This window comes from Schistocerca gregaria, chromosome 4 (genome assembly GCF_023897955.1).
Source record: "Schistocerca gregaria isolate iqSchGreg1 chromosome 4, iqSchGreg1.2, whole genome shotgun sequence".
In the NCBI taxonomy this organism is placed as follows: Eukaryota; Metazoa; Arthropoda; class Insecta; order Orthoptera; family Acrididae; genus Schistocerca; species Schistocerca gregaria.
Genome location: NC_064923.1, coordinates 483,731,932 through 483,744,963, shown reverse-complemented (window position 1 = coordinate 483,744,963; position 13,032 = coordinate 483,731,932). Strand labels below are relative to the sequence as shown.

General features: G+C 39.2%; 1 protein-coding gene across 4 annotated transcripts in view; it reads left to right on the top strand.

Annotated features, from left to right (window-relative positions):
* LOC126267060 (cadherin-23-like) overlaps positions 1-13,032 on the top strand; it is a 458,700-nt gene that overhangs the window by 365,450 nt on the left and 80,218 nt on the right. For all 4 annotated transcript variants that reach the window (XM_049971900.1, XM_049971901.1, XM_049971902.1 and 1 more), the window contains one exon: positions 4,335-4,467. In XM_049971900.1, coding sequence (XP_049827857.1) covers positions 4,335-4,467 — 133 coding nt within the window. The remainder of the gene's footprint in view (positions 1-4,334; positions 4,468-13,032) is intronic.

Below are 13,032 nucleotides of genomic sequence, written 5' to 3'. Positions count from 1 at the left end.
ATATATATATATATATATATATATAAAACAGAAAGAAACTTCCACATGGGAAAAATATATTAAAAACAAAGATTCCAAGACTTACCAAGCGGGAAAGCGCCGGCAGACAGGCACATGAACAAAACACACAAACACACACACAGAATTACGAGCTTTCGCAACTGGCAGTTGCTTCGTCAGGAAAGAGGGAAGGAGAGGGAAAAATGAAAGGATGTGGGTTTTAAGGGAGAGGGTAAGGAGTCATTCCAATCCCGGGAGCGGAAAGACTTCCCTTAGGGGAAAAAAAGGACAGGTGTACACTCACACACACACACACACACACACATATCCATCCGCACATACACAGACACAAGCAGCTTGTGGTGCTTGTGTCTGTGTATGTGCGGATGGATATGTGTGTGTGTGTGCGAGTGTACACCTGTCCTTTTTTTCCCCTAAGGGAAGTCTTTCCGCTCCCGGGATTGGAATGACTCCTTACCCTCTCCCTTAAAACCCACATCCTTTCATTTTTCCCTCTCCTTCCCTCTTTCCTGACGAAGCAACTGCCAGTTGCGAAAGCTCGTAATTCTGTGTGTGTGTTTGTGTGTTTTGTTCATGTGCCTGTTTGCCGGCGCTTTCCCGCTTGGTAAGTCTTGGAATCTTTGTTCCCTCCACAACCTTTCCAACAAACCTCAACCTCCTCTCATTGCACACAGACCCAGTCTTTCCCATCTTCTCAATCTCCCGCTTCCAGCTCCACTCCCCCCAACACCTCAAAATTCTAGTCAACACAATCTGGAACCACAACACCCCAATTCAGTAGTTAACCTTTCCTCCAAACCTCTCTCCCAATCCGAAACCTCTGTCCTATCCAAAGGCCTCACCTTCAGCCCCACTCCCAGGTTCAACCAAACTGCCCTTGTCAAAGATTTACTGTCCTACACTCGTAGTCTCTGCTGGAAATATTACTGTGCCACGAGGAAAAATAAACCTGATCCCACTCCTAATGATCCAACTCCCCAAGACACCATCCAAATTGAACCCTGCCTGGAACAGTTCCATCCTCCATCACAGTGGGACCCACCTCCTCTTCTTCAAAATCACCCTCTCCAAACCTTCCAGTAATTTCTCACTTCCAGCCTTGCCTCTCAATCTTTCTTGAAAAACCTTAATCCTACTCCCAACATCACCACAGCCGAAGCCCAGGCCATCTGTGATCTGAAAGCTGACCGATCCATCATCATTCTTCCAGCTGACAAGGGTTCCACGACCGTGGTATTTGATCGTCAGGAGTATGTGGCTCAGGGACTGCATCAGCTTTCAGACAACTCTACATACAAAGTTTTCCAAGGTAATCCCATTCCTGATGTCCAGGCGGAGCTTCAAGGAATCCTCAGAACCTTAGGCCCCCTACAAAACCTTTCACCTGACTCCATCAAACTCCTGACCCCACCGACACCTCGCACTCCTACCTTCTACCTACTTCCTACTTCCTAAAATTCACAAACCCATACATCCTGGCCACCCCATTGTAGCTGGTTACCAAGCCCCCACAGAACGTATCTCTGCCTACATAGATCAACACCTTCAACCCATTACTTGCAGTCTCCCATCCTTCATCAAAGACACCAACCACTTTCTCGAACGCCTGGAATCCGTACACAGTCTGTTACTCCCGGATACCATCCTTGTAGCCATTGATGCCACTTCCCTATACACAAATATCCCGCACGTCCAGGGCCTCGCTGCAGCGGAGCACTTCCTTTCACGCCGATCACCTGCCACCCTACCTCTTTCCTCGTCACCTTAGCCAGCTTTATCCTGACCCACAACTTCTTCACTTTTGAAGGCCAGACATACCAACAATTAAAGAGAACAGCCATGGGTACCAGGATGGCCCCCTCATATGTCAACCCATTTATGGGTCGCTTAGAGGAAGCCTTCTTGGTTACCCAAGCCTGCCAGCCGAAAGTTTGGTACAGATTTATTGATGACATCTTCATGATCTGGACTCACAGTGAAGGACAACTCCAGAATTTCCTCTCCAACCTCAACTCCTTTGGTTCCATCAGATTCACCTGGTCCTACTCCAAATCCCATGCCACTTTCCTTGACATTGACCTCCATCTGTCCAATGGCCAGCTTCACACATCCGTCCACATCAAACCCACCAACAAGCAACAGTACCTCCATTATGACAGCTGCCACCCATTCCATATCAAACGGTCCCTTCCCTACAGCCTAGGCCTTCGTGGCAAACGAATCTGCCCCAGTCCTGAATCCCTGGACCATTACACCAACAACCTGAAAACAGCTTTTGCATCCTGCAACTACCCTCCCGACCTGGTACAGAACCAGATAACCAGAGCCACTTCCTCATCCCCTCAAACCCAGAACCTCTCACAGAAGAACCCCAAAAGTGCCCCACTTGTGACAGGATACTTCCTGGGACTGGATCAGACTCTGAATATGGCCTCCAGCAGGGATATGACTTCCTAAAATCCTGCCCCGAAATGAGATCCATCCTTCATGAAATCCTCCCCACTCCACCAAGAGTGTCTTTCCGCCGTCCACCTAACTTTTGTAACCTCTTGGTTCATCCCTATGAAATCCCCAAACCACCTTCCCTATCCTCTGGCTCCTACCCTTGCAACCGCCCCCGGTGTAAAACCTGTTCTATGCACCCTCCCACCACCACCTACTCCAGTCCTGTAACCCGGAAGGTGTACACGATCAAAGGCAGAGCCACGTGTGAAAGCACCCACGTGATTTACCAACTGACCTGCCTACACTGTGACGCTTTCTATGTGGGAATGACCAGCAACAAACTGTCCATTCGCATGAATGGACACAGGCAGACAGTGTTCGTTGGTAATGAGGATCACCCTGTGGCTAAACATTCCTTGGTGCACGGCCAGCACATCTTGGCACAGTGTTACACCGTCCGAGTTATCTGGATACTTCCCACCAACACCAACCTATCCGAACTCCGGAGATGGGAACTTGCCCTTCAATATATCCTCTCTTCTCGTTATCCACCAGGCCTCAATCTCCGCTAATTTCAAGTTGCCGCCACTCATACCTCACCTGTCATTCAACATCATCTTTGCCTCCACACTTCCGCCTCAACTTACATCTCTGCCCATACTCTTTGCCTTTAAATATGTCTGCTTGTGTCTGTGTATGTATGGATGTGTGTGTGTGTGTGTGTGTGTGTGTGTGTGTGTGTGCGCGCGCGCATGAGTATATACCTATCCTTTTTTCTCCCTAAGGTAAGTCTTTCCGCTCCCGGGATTGGAATGACTCCTTACCCTCTCCCTTAAAACCCACATCCTTTCATCTTTCCTTTTCCTTCCCTATTTCCTGACGAAGCAGCCGCTGGTTGCGAAAGCTCGAAATTCTGTGTGTGTTTGTGTGTTTTATTTATTGTGCCTATCTACCGGCGCTTTCCCGCTTGGTAAGTCTTGGTCTTGGAATCTTTATTTTTAATATATTTTTCCCATGTGGAAGTTTCTTTCTATTTTTATATATATAACAATGGAATGCAATGTTGTGTCAAAATTTCAAAGCAATTGGTCAAGAACTTTTGAGGTACATGATTTTGGACAAACAAACATTTACATATTGATATAAGTGAGACAGAATTTCTGGCCAGAACTTACCTTTGTAAGTTAAAATTTCAGTACTGTTGTGTATTTTTATCTGAACCTGCCAACTATACTTAGAATTATTTAATATTCATTATTTAATATTCATGTAACTGTTTTCCCCCATCAGCTTTGTAAGATATAACTGAATGAGTCACTTTTAATCTTGCTATATCAAAGGTCACAATGTTAAAGAAAACAAAGTCTTCCAGAAAGTAGTACAGAAAGGCTGTTTACACAATTTGTTATTTCTCCCACATGAATGTAGTTATCATTTATGGTCGAACTCTAAGAATACAATAAATGCAACCTCAGTGCATTTTTCATTTTCTGGTTTCAAAAGCACAAAACAAATCGTTCTAATACAATATCAACCTACATACTGTATGCAGGATGCTATAGGATGACAACTTGTAACTCTAATGACGTCTGGCTGCAATCCCTCTTACTATCAATAATTCACTAATTCAGTTTCTTCCAGCTCATGTTTCACTTAGATATCCTCCTTTCATCAATATATTTCAAATAAAGTATCAATATGTAGACAACACATATGTGTATGTGAAAGAGATAGTAGTAATTCATCACATCTTCTTTCTTTCCTATTTGTTCTGTCATATTTAATAACATTATGCTTTGTGTACTGTATAGCTCTCTTCCACCTATGTAATGATTATACTAAAGCTGCAAATTTTTATTTTGTTTTAGCTAAGGGTTGAAGCATATGACTTAGGTATACCAACGCCACTCTCATCAGATCTTGATCTTATTGTTTATGTGAGGAATGTCAATGACTTTGAACCACAGTTCCTCATAGATGAGTACTTGGTTAATTTTACTGGTGAGTTTCTTGGACCAGGTATTATTATGTGTTTTAAGACACATTCTATAGAGTTACATAAATATTGAATTAAATGCTACTAGTTAAACTTGAGTTCCAAAACAACATACATTCATTGCATTTACCTAGTGGTCACACCACACAGAATCTGAATCTCCCTACAGGATATGTGAAATTAGATGTGACAAGCAAAAATAAATGAATAATCAAATACACAGGCATAACAATAAAATTATCTAGTCGTGTTGGTGAAAGTCAATTCATAAATCTTAACATCCTTCATGGTTAGATAGAAATAAGCAATTGAAAGAAATATGTTTTGGCTCATTCCACATCTTTGGACATAACACCTGTACAGTTTTCACTGAAGTATTAACAAAAAAATAATGAACAGATAGACTTGAATATGTCATTATATAGAGTGAGAGTTTGATGATGTGATCTATGTTGACTTGCCACTAAATAAAGGGACAGGAAGTGTTACTGACAGAACAAAACCTTAAGTTTTCATGGAATGACTGTTTTGCTGATTGTGAAGTCGAGAGGAAATATACACCAAAATGGCAATGGGAAATGGGGTGAAATAGTTTTTATTTATTTATTTATTTATTTTATTTTAATTAATTAATTTATTTTTAAAATAAACTGTTTCATGAGAAATGCAAGATTAATTTTCACCATGGTAACATTATGAAATTATTACCATATAATTATGTATATTTTTCATTGGTAGTATGTGAAAGCACAATTATAGAAGACGCTGGACAGTTTATGATTTTTTCAGTGTTCCTGAAGAACATTTTACTAGTACGTAAGGTTTATTGAAACTTTATTCTTTGGTTCCTTCAAGTACAATGGACTAGTATACCATGTTTGTAAGACTAACTGCTTTGTGTGCCAGTGGAGTAAAATGTACCATTGGGATAACAAATAAAGGAAAACAATATTAATTCGCCATTAATACATTGTGTGGTACAATAAAAGCACTTAACAGATAACATATATGCTATTAAAAGTATATATATTTACCAGATGTTTGAGAGTTTCAGTGAAGCACTTGGAATCATTGGAATCACATATTATGATTTCTTGCTTCATTCTTTGGTGAGATGGTTTGTTATAAAGCAGCAAAAGACTGGCAGTTATAAAATACCTTTTGCTAGGAAGAGAGAGCTTTTTTAAGTCAGAGCGCGAACTGTAGTCAAGACCTGAATCTCAATTACCATCAATATTGCACAGTTATCTGGTCTGTTATTACAAATCAGAACACAAGCACTACACACTCTCCTAAAATAATGAAACAAATCATTGGCCTTGATTATTTTCTCTTTCCTTCCTTTTCCCCAGTCCATGTTCTCATGCTATTTTTTTCTTCTCTTCATTTTACAACTATATAGTTCCAGTCACACATCACATTTAAATTTTCATCTCCCTTAACTATCTGAATGATTTCCTGTATGCCATTGTATATTCCTCAATATCTTCATAATCTGTGAAGGTACTTGCCATGTAAACTTGTGCCATTGTGGTCAGTTTTGCCTTTGTGTCAGTCTTGGCTACAATAATGCATTCACTGTATTATTTATAGTTACTTACTCACATTTTTATTTTCTTATTCATTATTAGGACTACTTCTGCTTATCCTTATTTGATTTTGTATTGATAACTCTGTACTAATCTTACCAGAATTTGTATTCTACTTACCACCACCTCTTATTAATTTCCACTATTTTTAACTTCAAATCAATCCATTTTCCTTGTTAAATTCTCTAACCTACCAACATAATTAAGGGTTTTAAGAGTCCACACTCACTTGTAGAGTGCCAGTTTGTTTTTCTTGATGATGACATCCTCCTAAATAACCCCTGAATGGAGATCTGACTGGGAGACTATTTTACTTCACAACATTTCACCCACCTGGATACAGTAGAGTTACATGCCCTCAGGGAAAAGAGACCTTAGGTTCTCCTTGTTTCTAGCTGTTCACAGTTCCAGCACACCAAGACCATGTTGGCTGATGTTATAAGGATAGATCTGTCATCCACACTGTTGCCCCTACAACTACTGAAAAGGCTGCTGCCCCGGTTCATGAACCACAGGCTAGTCTAGCCTCTCCACAGATACCCCTCTGTTGGTACAGCTATCTGTATTGTTGAGGCACAAGAGCTACCTCAGCAAGGTCCATATTATGGTTGAGCACTGCTTCTGCTCTGTGAACATCTAGAGAAACAAAATTGTAATGCTGTTTTATGCTATATTTGTAAAACATATTCAGTAATAGAATATTACGTAACGTTACTTCTAGTTGGAATATAATTGTGTTTTAGTGTAAGAAATGTTCATAGCAGTAATATCTGTCCACTATCTGCTGTATGCAGTAGCTTTACAGATACATTAAATAAATGAATAACAAAACATTGCACTCACTGATAATCAAGCAAATGCAGATGGAATAGATTTACTGTGGTAGATGCTGCAATGCACCACCAAGAAATATTAGTTTCAACATTATGAAAGGGTAGTTGATACTCACCACGTAGCAGAGATGCTGAGTCGCATATAGACACAACAAAAATGCTGTCAGAAAGTGAGCTTTCAGCCAACAAGGGCTTCATTGAAAATACACACACACACACACACACACACACACACACACACACACACACAAATGCAACTCACACTGCATGACCACAGTCTCTGGCCACTGATCCCAGATCTGGGCTCAGGAGAGATCCCCTGCAGAGGAACGTATTCAAGACATGGCAAAGTTAAAAAAAAAAAAAAAAAAAAAAAAAAAAAAAAAAAAAAAAAACTATTTGTATACTTTGTGAGATTACCAAAGCCTTTGATAGAGCACACCACACCATTCTATACAGGATCTGGCTCAGCGGCCAGAGACTGTGCTCATGTGCTTGTGAGTTACATTTGTGTGAGTGTGTGTGTTTGTTGTCTTCTTTTGCTGTAGGCTCTGTTGACTGAAAGTTCACTTTCTAGTCTTATTTGTTGTGTCTATCTATGACTCAGCATTTCTGCTACATGGTCAGTAGCAACTGTCCTTTCATGGTATTGTTACTTTCCATTCTGTATTTTCCCATCGTTTGAAATATTTCAAAAATACTTCCCCTTTGGGAGACTACCAGCTTGACAAAACTATCCGTAAGTTACTTAGTATCAATCAATGACAGAATATTTAATGACAGACTGAAATATACTACAGTGACCTAAGGATAATTTAAAACTGAGGTAAACAAAGCATTTCAAGTTACAAACTCAATTCACTCCTTCCAGTATTTACAAAAGTTTTTGAGAAAGTGGCCAGTTATAGAATACTGGCTATTTTATCAAAACAGAATTTGTTAACGGTCTCTCATCTAGGCTTTCAGTTGTCATCCCCTGCATGAAAGGTATGCAAGACCTGGCCAAGTTTAACCAAAAAATTAACTTATTTGTATACTTTGTCATCTTGCCAAAGCCTTTGATACAGTACACCACACAATTCTACATGGTAAACTAAAACAACATGGCATTAGTGATTTCCCTTTTCCATGAACGGAGTCCTATCTTCACAACAGTAAGCACAGAATCATATTGACAGATATGTACAGGAATGAAATTAATCTCAGAATGGGGGAACAAAGAGAATGAAACAGATAGTCATATGAGGATCAGTATTGAGTCCAATCTTGTTCTTGGCCTACAAAAATGATCTTATGGTGACTTTAAGAGTTCAAAAGCTATTTGGTGATGACATGGACATACTGATCCAGAGTTCAAACTAACTTTACTATATACACCACTCGAATGATTGCTAAACATGCCTACAGCTGGTCCACAGTAAACAGTTTAAGCATTCATCTTATGGTACTAAAGGTGGAGAGGGTGGACCTCAATATGGTGGATTTAGCTGAAGAGGCAGCCCACCAAGCATAACAAAAATCCATGTCGCTTATAACTTGCAACAAGGGGCCTCATGGTCTGTGTTAAGAACCATCTGATAATTTGATCACAGATGTAACATCCAGCAAAGGAGCTAAGACCCCTGCTAATTTACTTTCAACCAAGACATGATGGTAAACACTGAACAGAAAAGTACTCCAGGAGGTAAACAATCCTTCATCACCGGAAACAGTGATTCAACAAGGCCATTGGATTCTGAAAAGCCTAGAACATCATGTAAGGAAGAGTCAGAGCTTCCTAAAACTTCTCACATACCTACGAAAAAACCTCTGCTAGAAACATTAAACATCAACATTGCACTAAAGCCTTCGGAAACTTTAACAATTGCTGAATGTGTTAAACAGATGCAACATACTCATACTAGCACTTCACAAAACCAGATACAGTGATTAGAATGCATTTCAATCAGAGGGCAACAGGATTTCTAAAGAAAACAGCTTTCATGGTCAAAAGGAATCTAATAGAATTCATAAAAAATTTGCGTCCCCATCAGAGCTGTGGCTAAGCCATGTCTCCACAGTATCCTTTCTTTCAGGAGTGTTAGTTCTGCAAGGTTCGCAGTAGAGCTTCTGTAAAATTTGGAAGGTAGGAGACGAGATACTGGCAGAAGTAAAGCTGTGAGGACCGGGCGTGAGTCGGGCTTCGGTAGTTTAGTTGGTAGAGCACTTGCGTGCAAAAGGTCTTGGTCGGGCACACCGTTTTAATCTGCCAGGAAGTTTCATATCAGCGAACACTCTGCTGCAGAATGAAAATTTCATTCTGGAATCATTTCTCTCATTTAGATTAGTAAACAAGGGCTATATCATCTTAAATGCACATGCATCTATCAAAAATGACAATAGAGTAAAAAATCCAGAAAAAGCTGACCAATTTTGGGAAACACTAAAAAATGAGACATCAAAAATACAAAAGCACCACATAAAATTACTCATGGGAGACTTCAGTGTAGGGATTGGCAGAGAAGAGATATACAAGGGAATAGTAGGAAAGTTTCCTTCACAGAAATGTGACAATAAGAATGGTTAAAGGCTCATCAACTTCTGAAGAGAATTTGATTTAAAATTAATGTCAACCTTTTCCAGAAAATTGCCAGGGAGATAGAAGACCTGATCTTATCCTAGTACACACTTAGGCCCATATCAACTGGATCGTGTGCCAATAACCAAACAAAACATAGAGAATTCATGAACATACAGGTCAAAAGATAACTAGGCACAGAAATGGACCACTGTTTAACAGAAATCAAAGCCAAATTTCAGCCTAAAAAACCAAACCGCAAAATTAAAAAGCCCATGGAATTGAAACAAAATTTCTGTCAGACAACAAGAATGAATTTCTTAAAAAGTCTCACACAAAGAAGATGGGGAACTGGGATGAAATCAAAGAAGCAATGACAAAAATGGTACAAGGACTAGAACAACCAAGCAGAAGAAGATATAGTGAATGGCATAAGAAATGGGAAAAACACTAACGACTTCTATAGAGTTTTCAAAAAAAGATATACCAAGATACAAGCCAATGAGCCTACACTTCAAAGACTCAACAGGCAAACTGATTGCCCACAACAAAGACAGCTGTGAGTTACTAGCACAATACTTCAACACAACTAATTTTCAGACAGCCTCAAAAGGGAAACCTACTTTCAGAACCACAGTCATTGCATCAAACTGAACAATACACTGGTTAGCAGAAAAACAACTGAGTGCCAGTTTGAGACAGGATATTAGCTGAGATGTGTGAACTGGGAGGGAATCAGGCAGCTTGGAGGAAGGAAGAATACTGGATGACTAGAAACAATCCATTGCCATAATTCATCCACTGCATAAGAAGGGTGACAGGATGGACACTAATAATTACTGAGGCATATCTCTGCTTCCAGTCACCTACAAAATTATGTCCAAAGGTCTACTGACTAAGACAGAAGATCAGGCAGAACACACAACTGCCGAATACTAAGCAAAGTTCAGAAAAAGTAGATCATGCCGAGAGCAAAGTTTTAACTTGAAAACTATCCTCAAGATCAGAACAATGTGGAACCTTAACACAGTTGTTACATTCATTAATTTCAAAAAAGGTTACAATTCTGTAGAGACACAGACTGTATTCCTAGCACTGGAAAAAGCAGGTATTGACAAAACCACCAGACAATGACTGAACACACTTTCATAGGCACAACTTCAAAACTTAAATTTCAGAATTAACACAGGAGTTCATCAGGGCAATGGGCTGTCACCCATTCTCTTCAATCTGGTCTTACACAAGGTCATGAAAGAGTGAGTTAAATAAATGTGAGAGAAAAACATTGAAAAAATCCATCCAGGATAAGGAAGAGAAAGGTTTGAAATGAACTGCCTCACTTTTGTTGATGATATTGTAGTAATTCCTAAAGACAAGACAGATACAAAGAGAATTATAGAAACACAGAAACACTACATGAAATTGTAGCTAAAACTATATTAGAAATATCAAAAATATGAGAAAATGGAATACACTGAAAATAAACACAACAGAGAAAAATATATGGAAACAGAACACGGAAACATAAAAAGAGTTGATAAGATTAAGTATATGGGAGAATGGATGATACAATCAAATGCCTTTGATAACACCACAAGTAAAGAAAGATCAAAAGACAATGGAATTAGCATACAAACTCATCCTAAACCAATATAATAAAAGATCAGTATCATTCCAGGTAAAAATGAAACATTATCCAACAGTAATTAAACCATAAGCACTTTACTGATCTGAATGCCTAACACTGAATAAAAGGTATGAACAAGAAGAACTAGAAAAGAAAGAAAGGAAAATACTCTGAAAAATTTTAGGGCCACAAAAAAACAAAATTATGACTGGTCACAGAGGACAAATGGAGGCCTATACAGGAACATAGGAACTATCACAGACACAATAAGAAAGAGCCGATTCAAATTTTATGGTCATATTTACATAATGTATTTACAGAATGGATGACAAAATGCTAATGAAGAAAATTTATTACTTCATTTCCAAATTTTAATAAAATCACGGTATTGCTGGAAGAGACAAGAAGGGACTTGAGAAAACTCAACGCCGCAGAAGACATCAAACAGGACAGGGATTATTTCAGGCTACTGATCAATGCTGCAAAACTTTCTGTCCGCCAACAAAATTCACAATCTAGGAGGGTTATGTTGGATGAACAAAAGCTGGTCATCAGTAAAAGCATGAAGAGGTTCTGGGAAGAAAAAATTGTGTCATTGTCTTTGGTTCGAAGCAGTCTACAATTGGTCAAATTCCATAGTAAAAAAATACATTCAATCTCCCTTGTTAATCCTATTTGCCATGTGTCCCACACACTTCAATTACATTTTAAAATGGGATGCTCTAGCATGTAGACTTTGTACCCAGTATCCTGCCCATGAACCAAAGTCTGTCACTTGCCTTACCTATGTTCCATTTCATATCCCTACAAAGTGTTACACCTAGGTATTTGTATGAGTCTGTTGATCCCAACTGTGATTCACTAATGTTGTAGTCACACGATATTTCTTTTCTGCGGTTTGTGAAGTGCACAATTTTGTATTTCTGAACATTTAAAGCAAACTGCCAGTCCTCACACAACATTGCAATCGTATCAAAATTTGACTGCAGGTTTCTTCAGACAGTACTTCATTACAGATAACTGCGTAGTCCGCAAAAAACCTGAGGTTGCTATCAATATTTTCTTCTGGGTTTTGCAATATTGATGATTTCAGAATCAGTGCTGGTTGGCATTTTGTTTGAGATACTTACTGAATTTGAGATCAGGATATATTCCAGGAGTCTACAATAAATGGACATCAGTTAGGTGGGATGGTAGTTTTGTTGATCACTTCTGCTAGCCAACTCAGAGAGGTGTGACCTATGCTTTGTTATAATCATTGAGCACAGTCTTTTGTTCAACAGATGTACAGTATGTTACAATTGAAGTGAGATTCAGGACAGCTGCCATTTTTGTATAGATTCTGACAGGGATTCCATAAGGTCCTGGAGTCTTGTTTAATTTTTGCCGTTTCTCAGTTAAGAGAAACTGCACTATCGCATCAATCACCATTGCAGTGGTGGAGAGTTAAACTGGGGTGGTACTTCTGTATGTTCTTTAGTAAAGGGACATTTGCAGATGGAACTCAGGATTTCTGCCTTTGCTTTGATACCCTCAGAGTTTTTGCGTCATCCATGAGTTTCTTGACACTAACTTTGCTGCCACTGGCAGCCTTTATATACGACCTGAATTTCTTCAGGTTTTGTGATAGATCTTCCCTAAGATTCTGCCACAGCAGTTATTGAATGCTTCACTCATTGCCCTCATTACAGTCAAATGCATTTCACTCAACATCTCTGTGTCCATAGTGTTATGTTTTGTCTACACCCATTATACAGAAGTCACTGTTTCTTTAGAAGTTTCTTTTCATTGGCCATATACCATAGAGAGTTCCTCCTTCATGAAATATTCTACTAGGTACATATATGTCCAGTACATGGTTAAATATTCTTTTAAACTTGAGTCACAGTTCGTTTTCATGCTCCTGCCAAGAGGTTAATGTTTTGAGTTTCTCTTTGTGATATAACACACCTGCCTTTCTATGG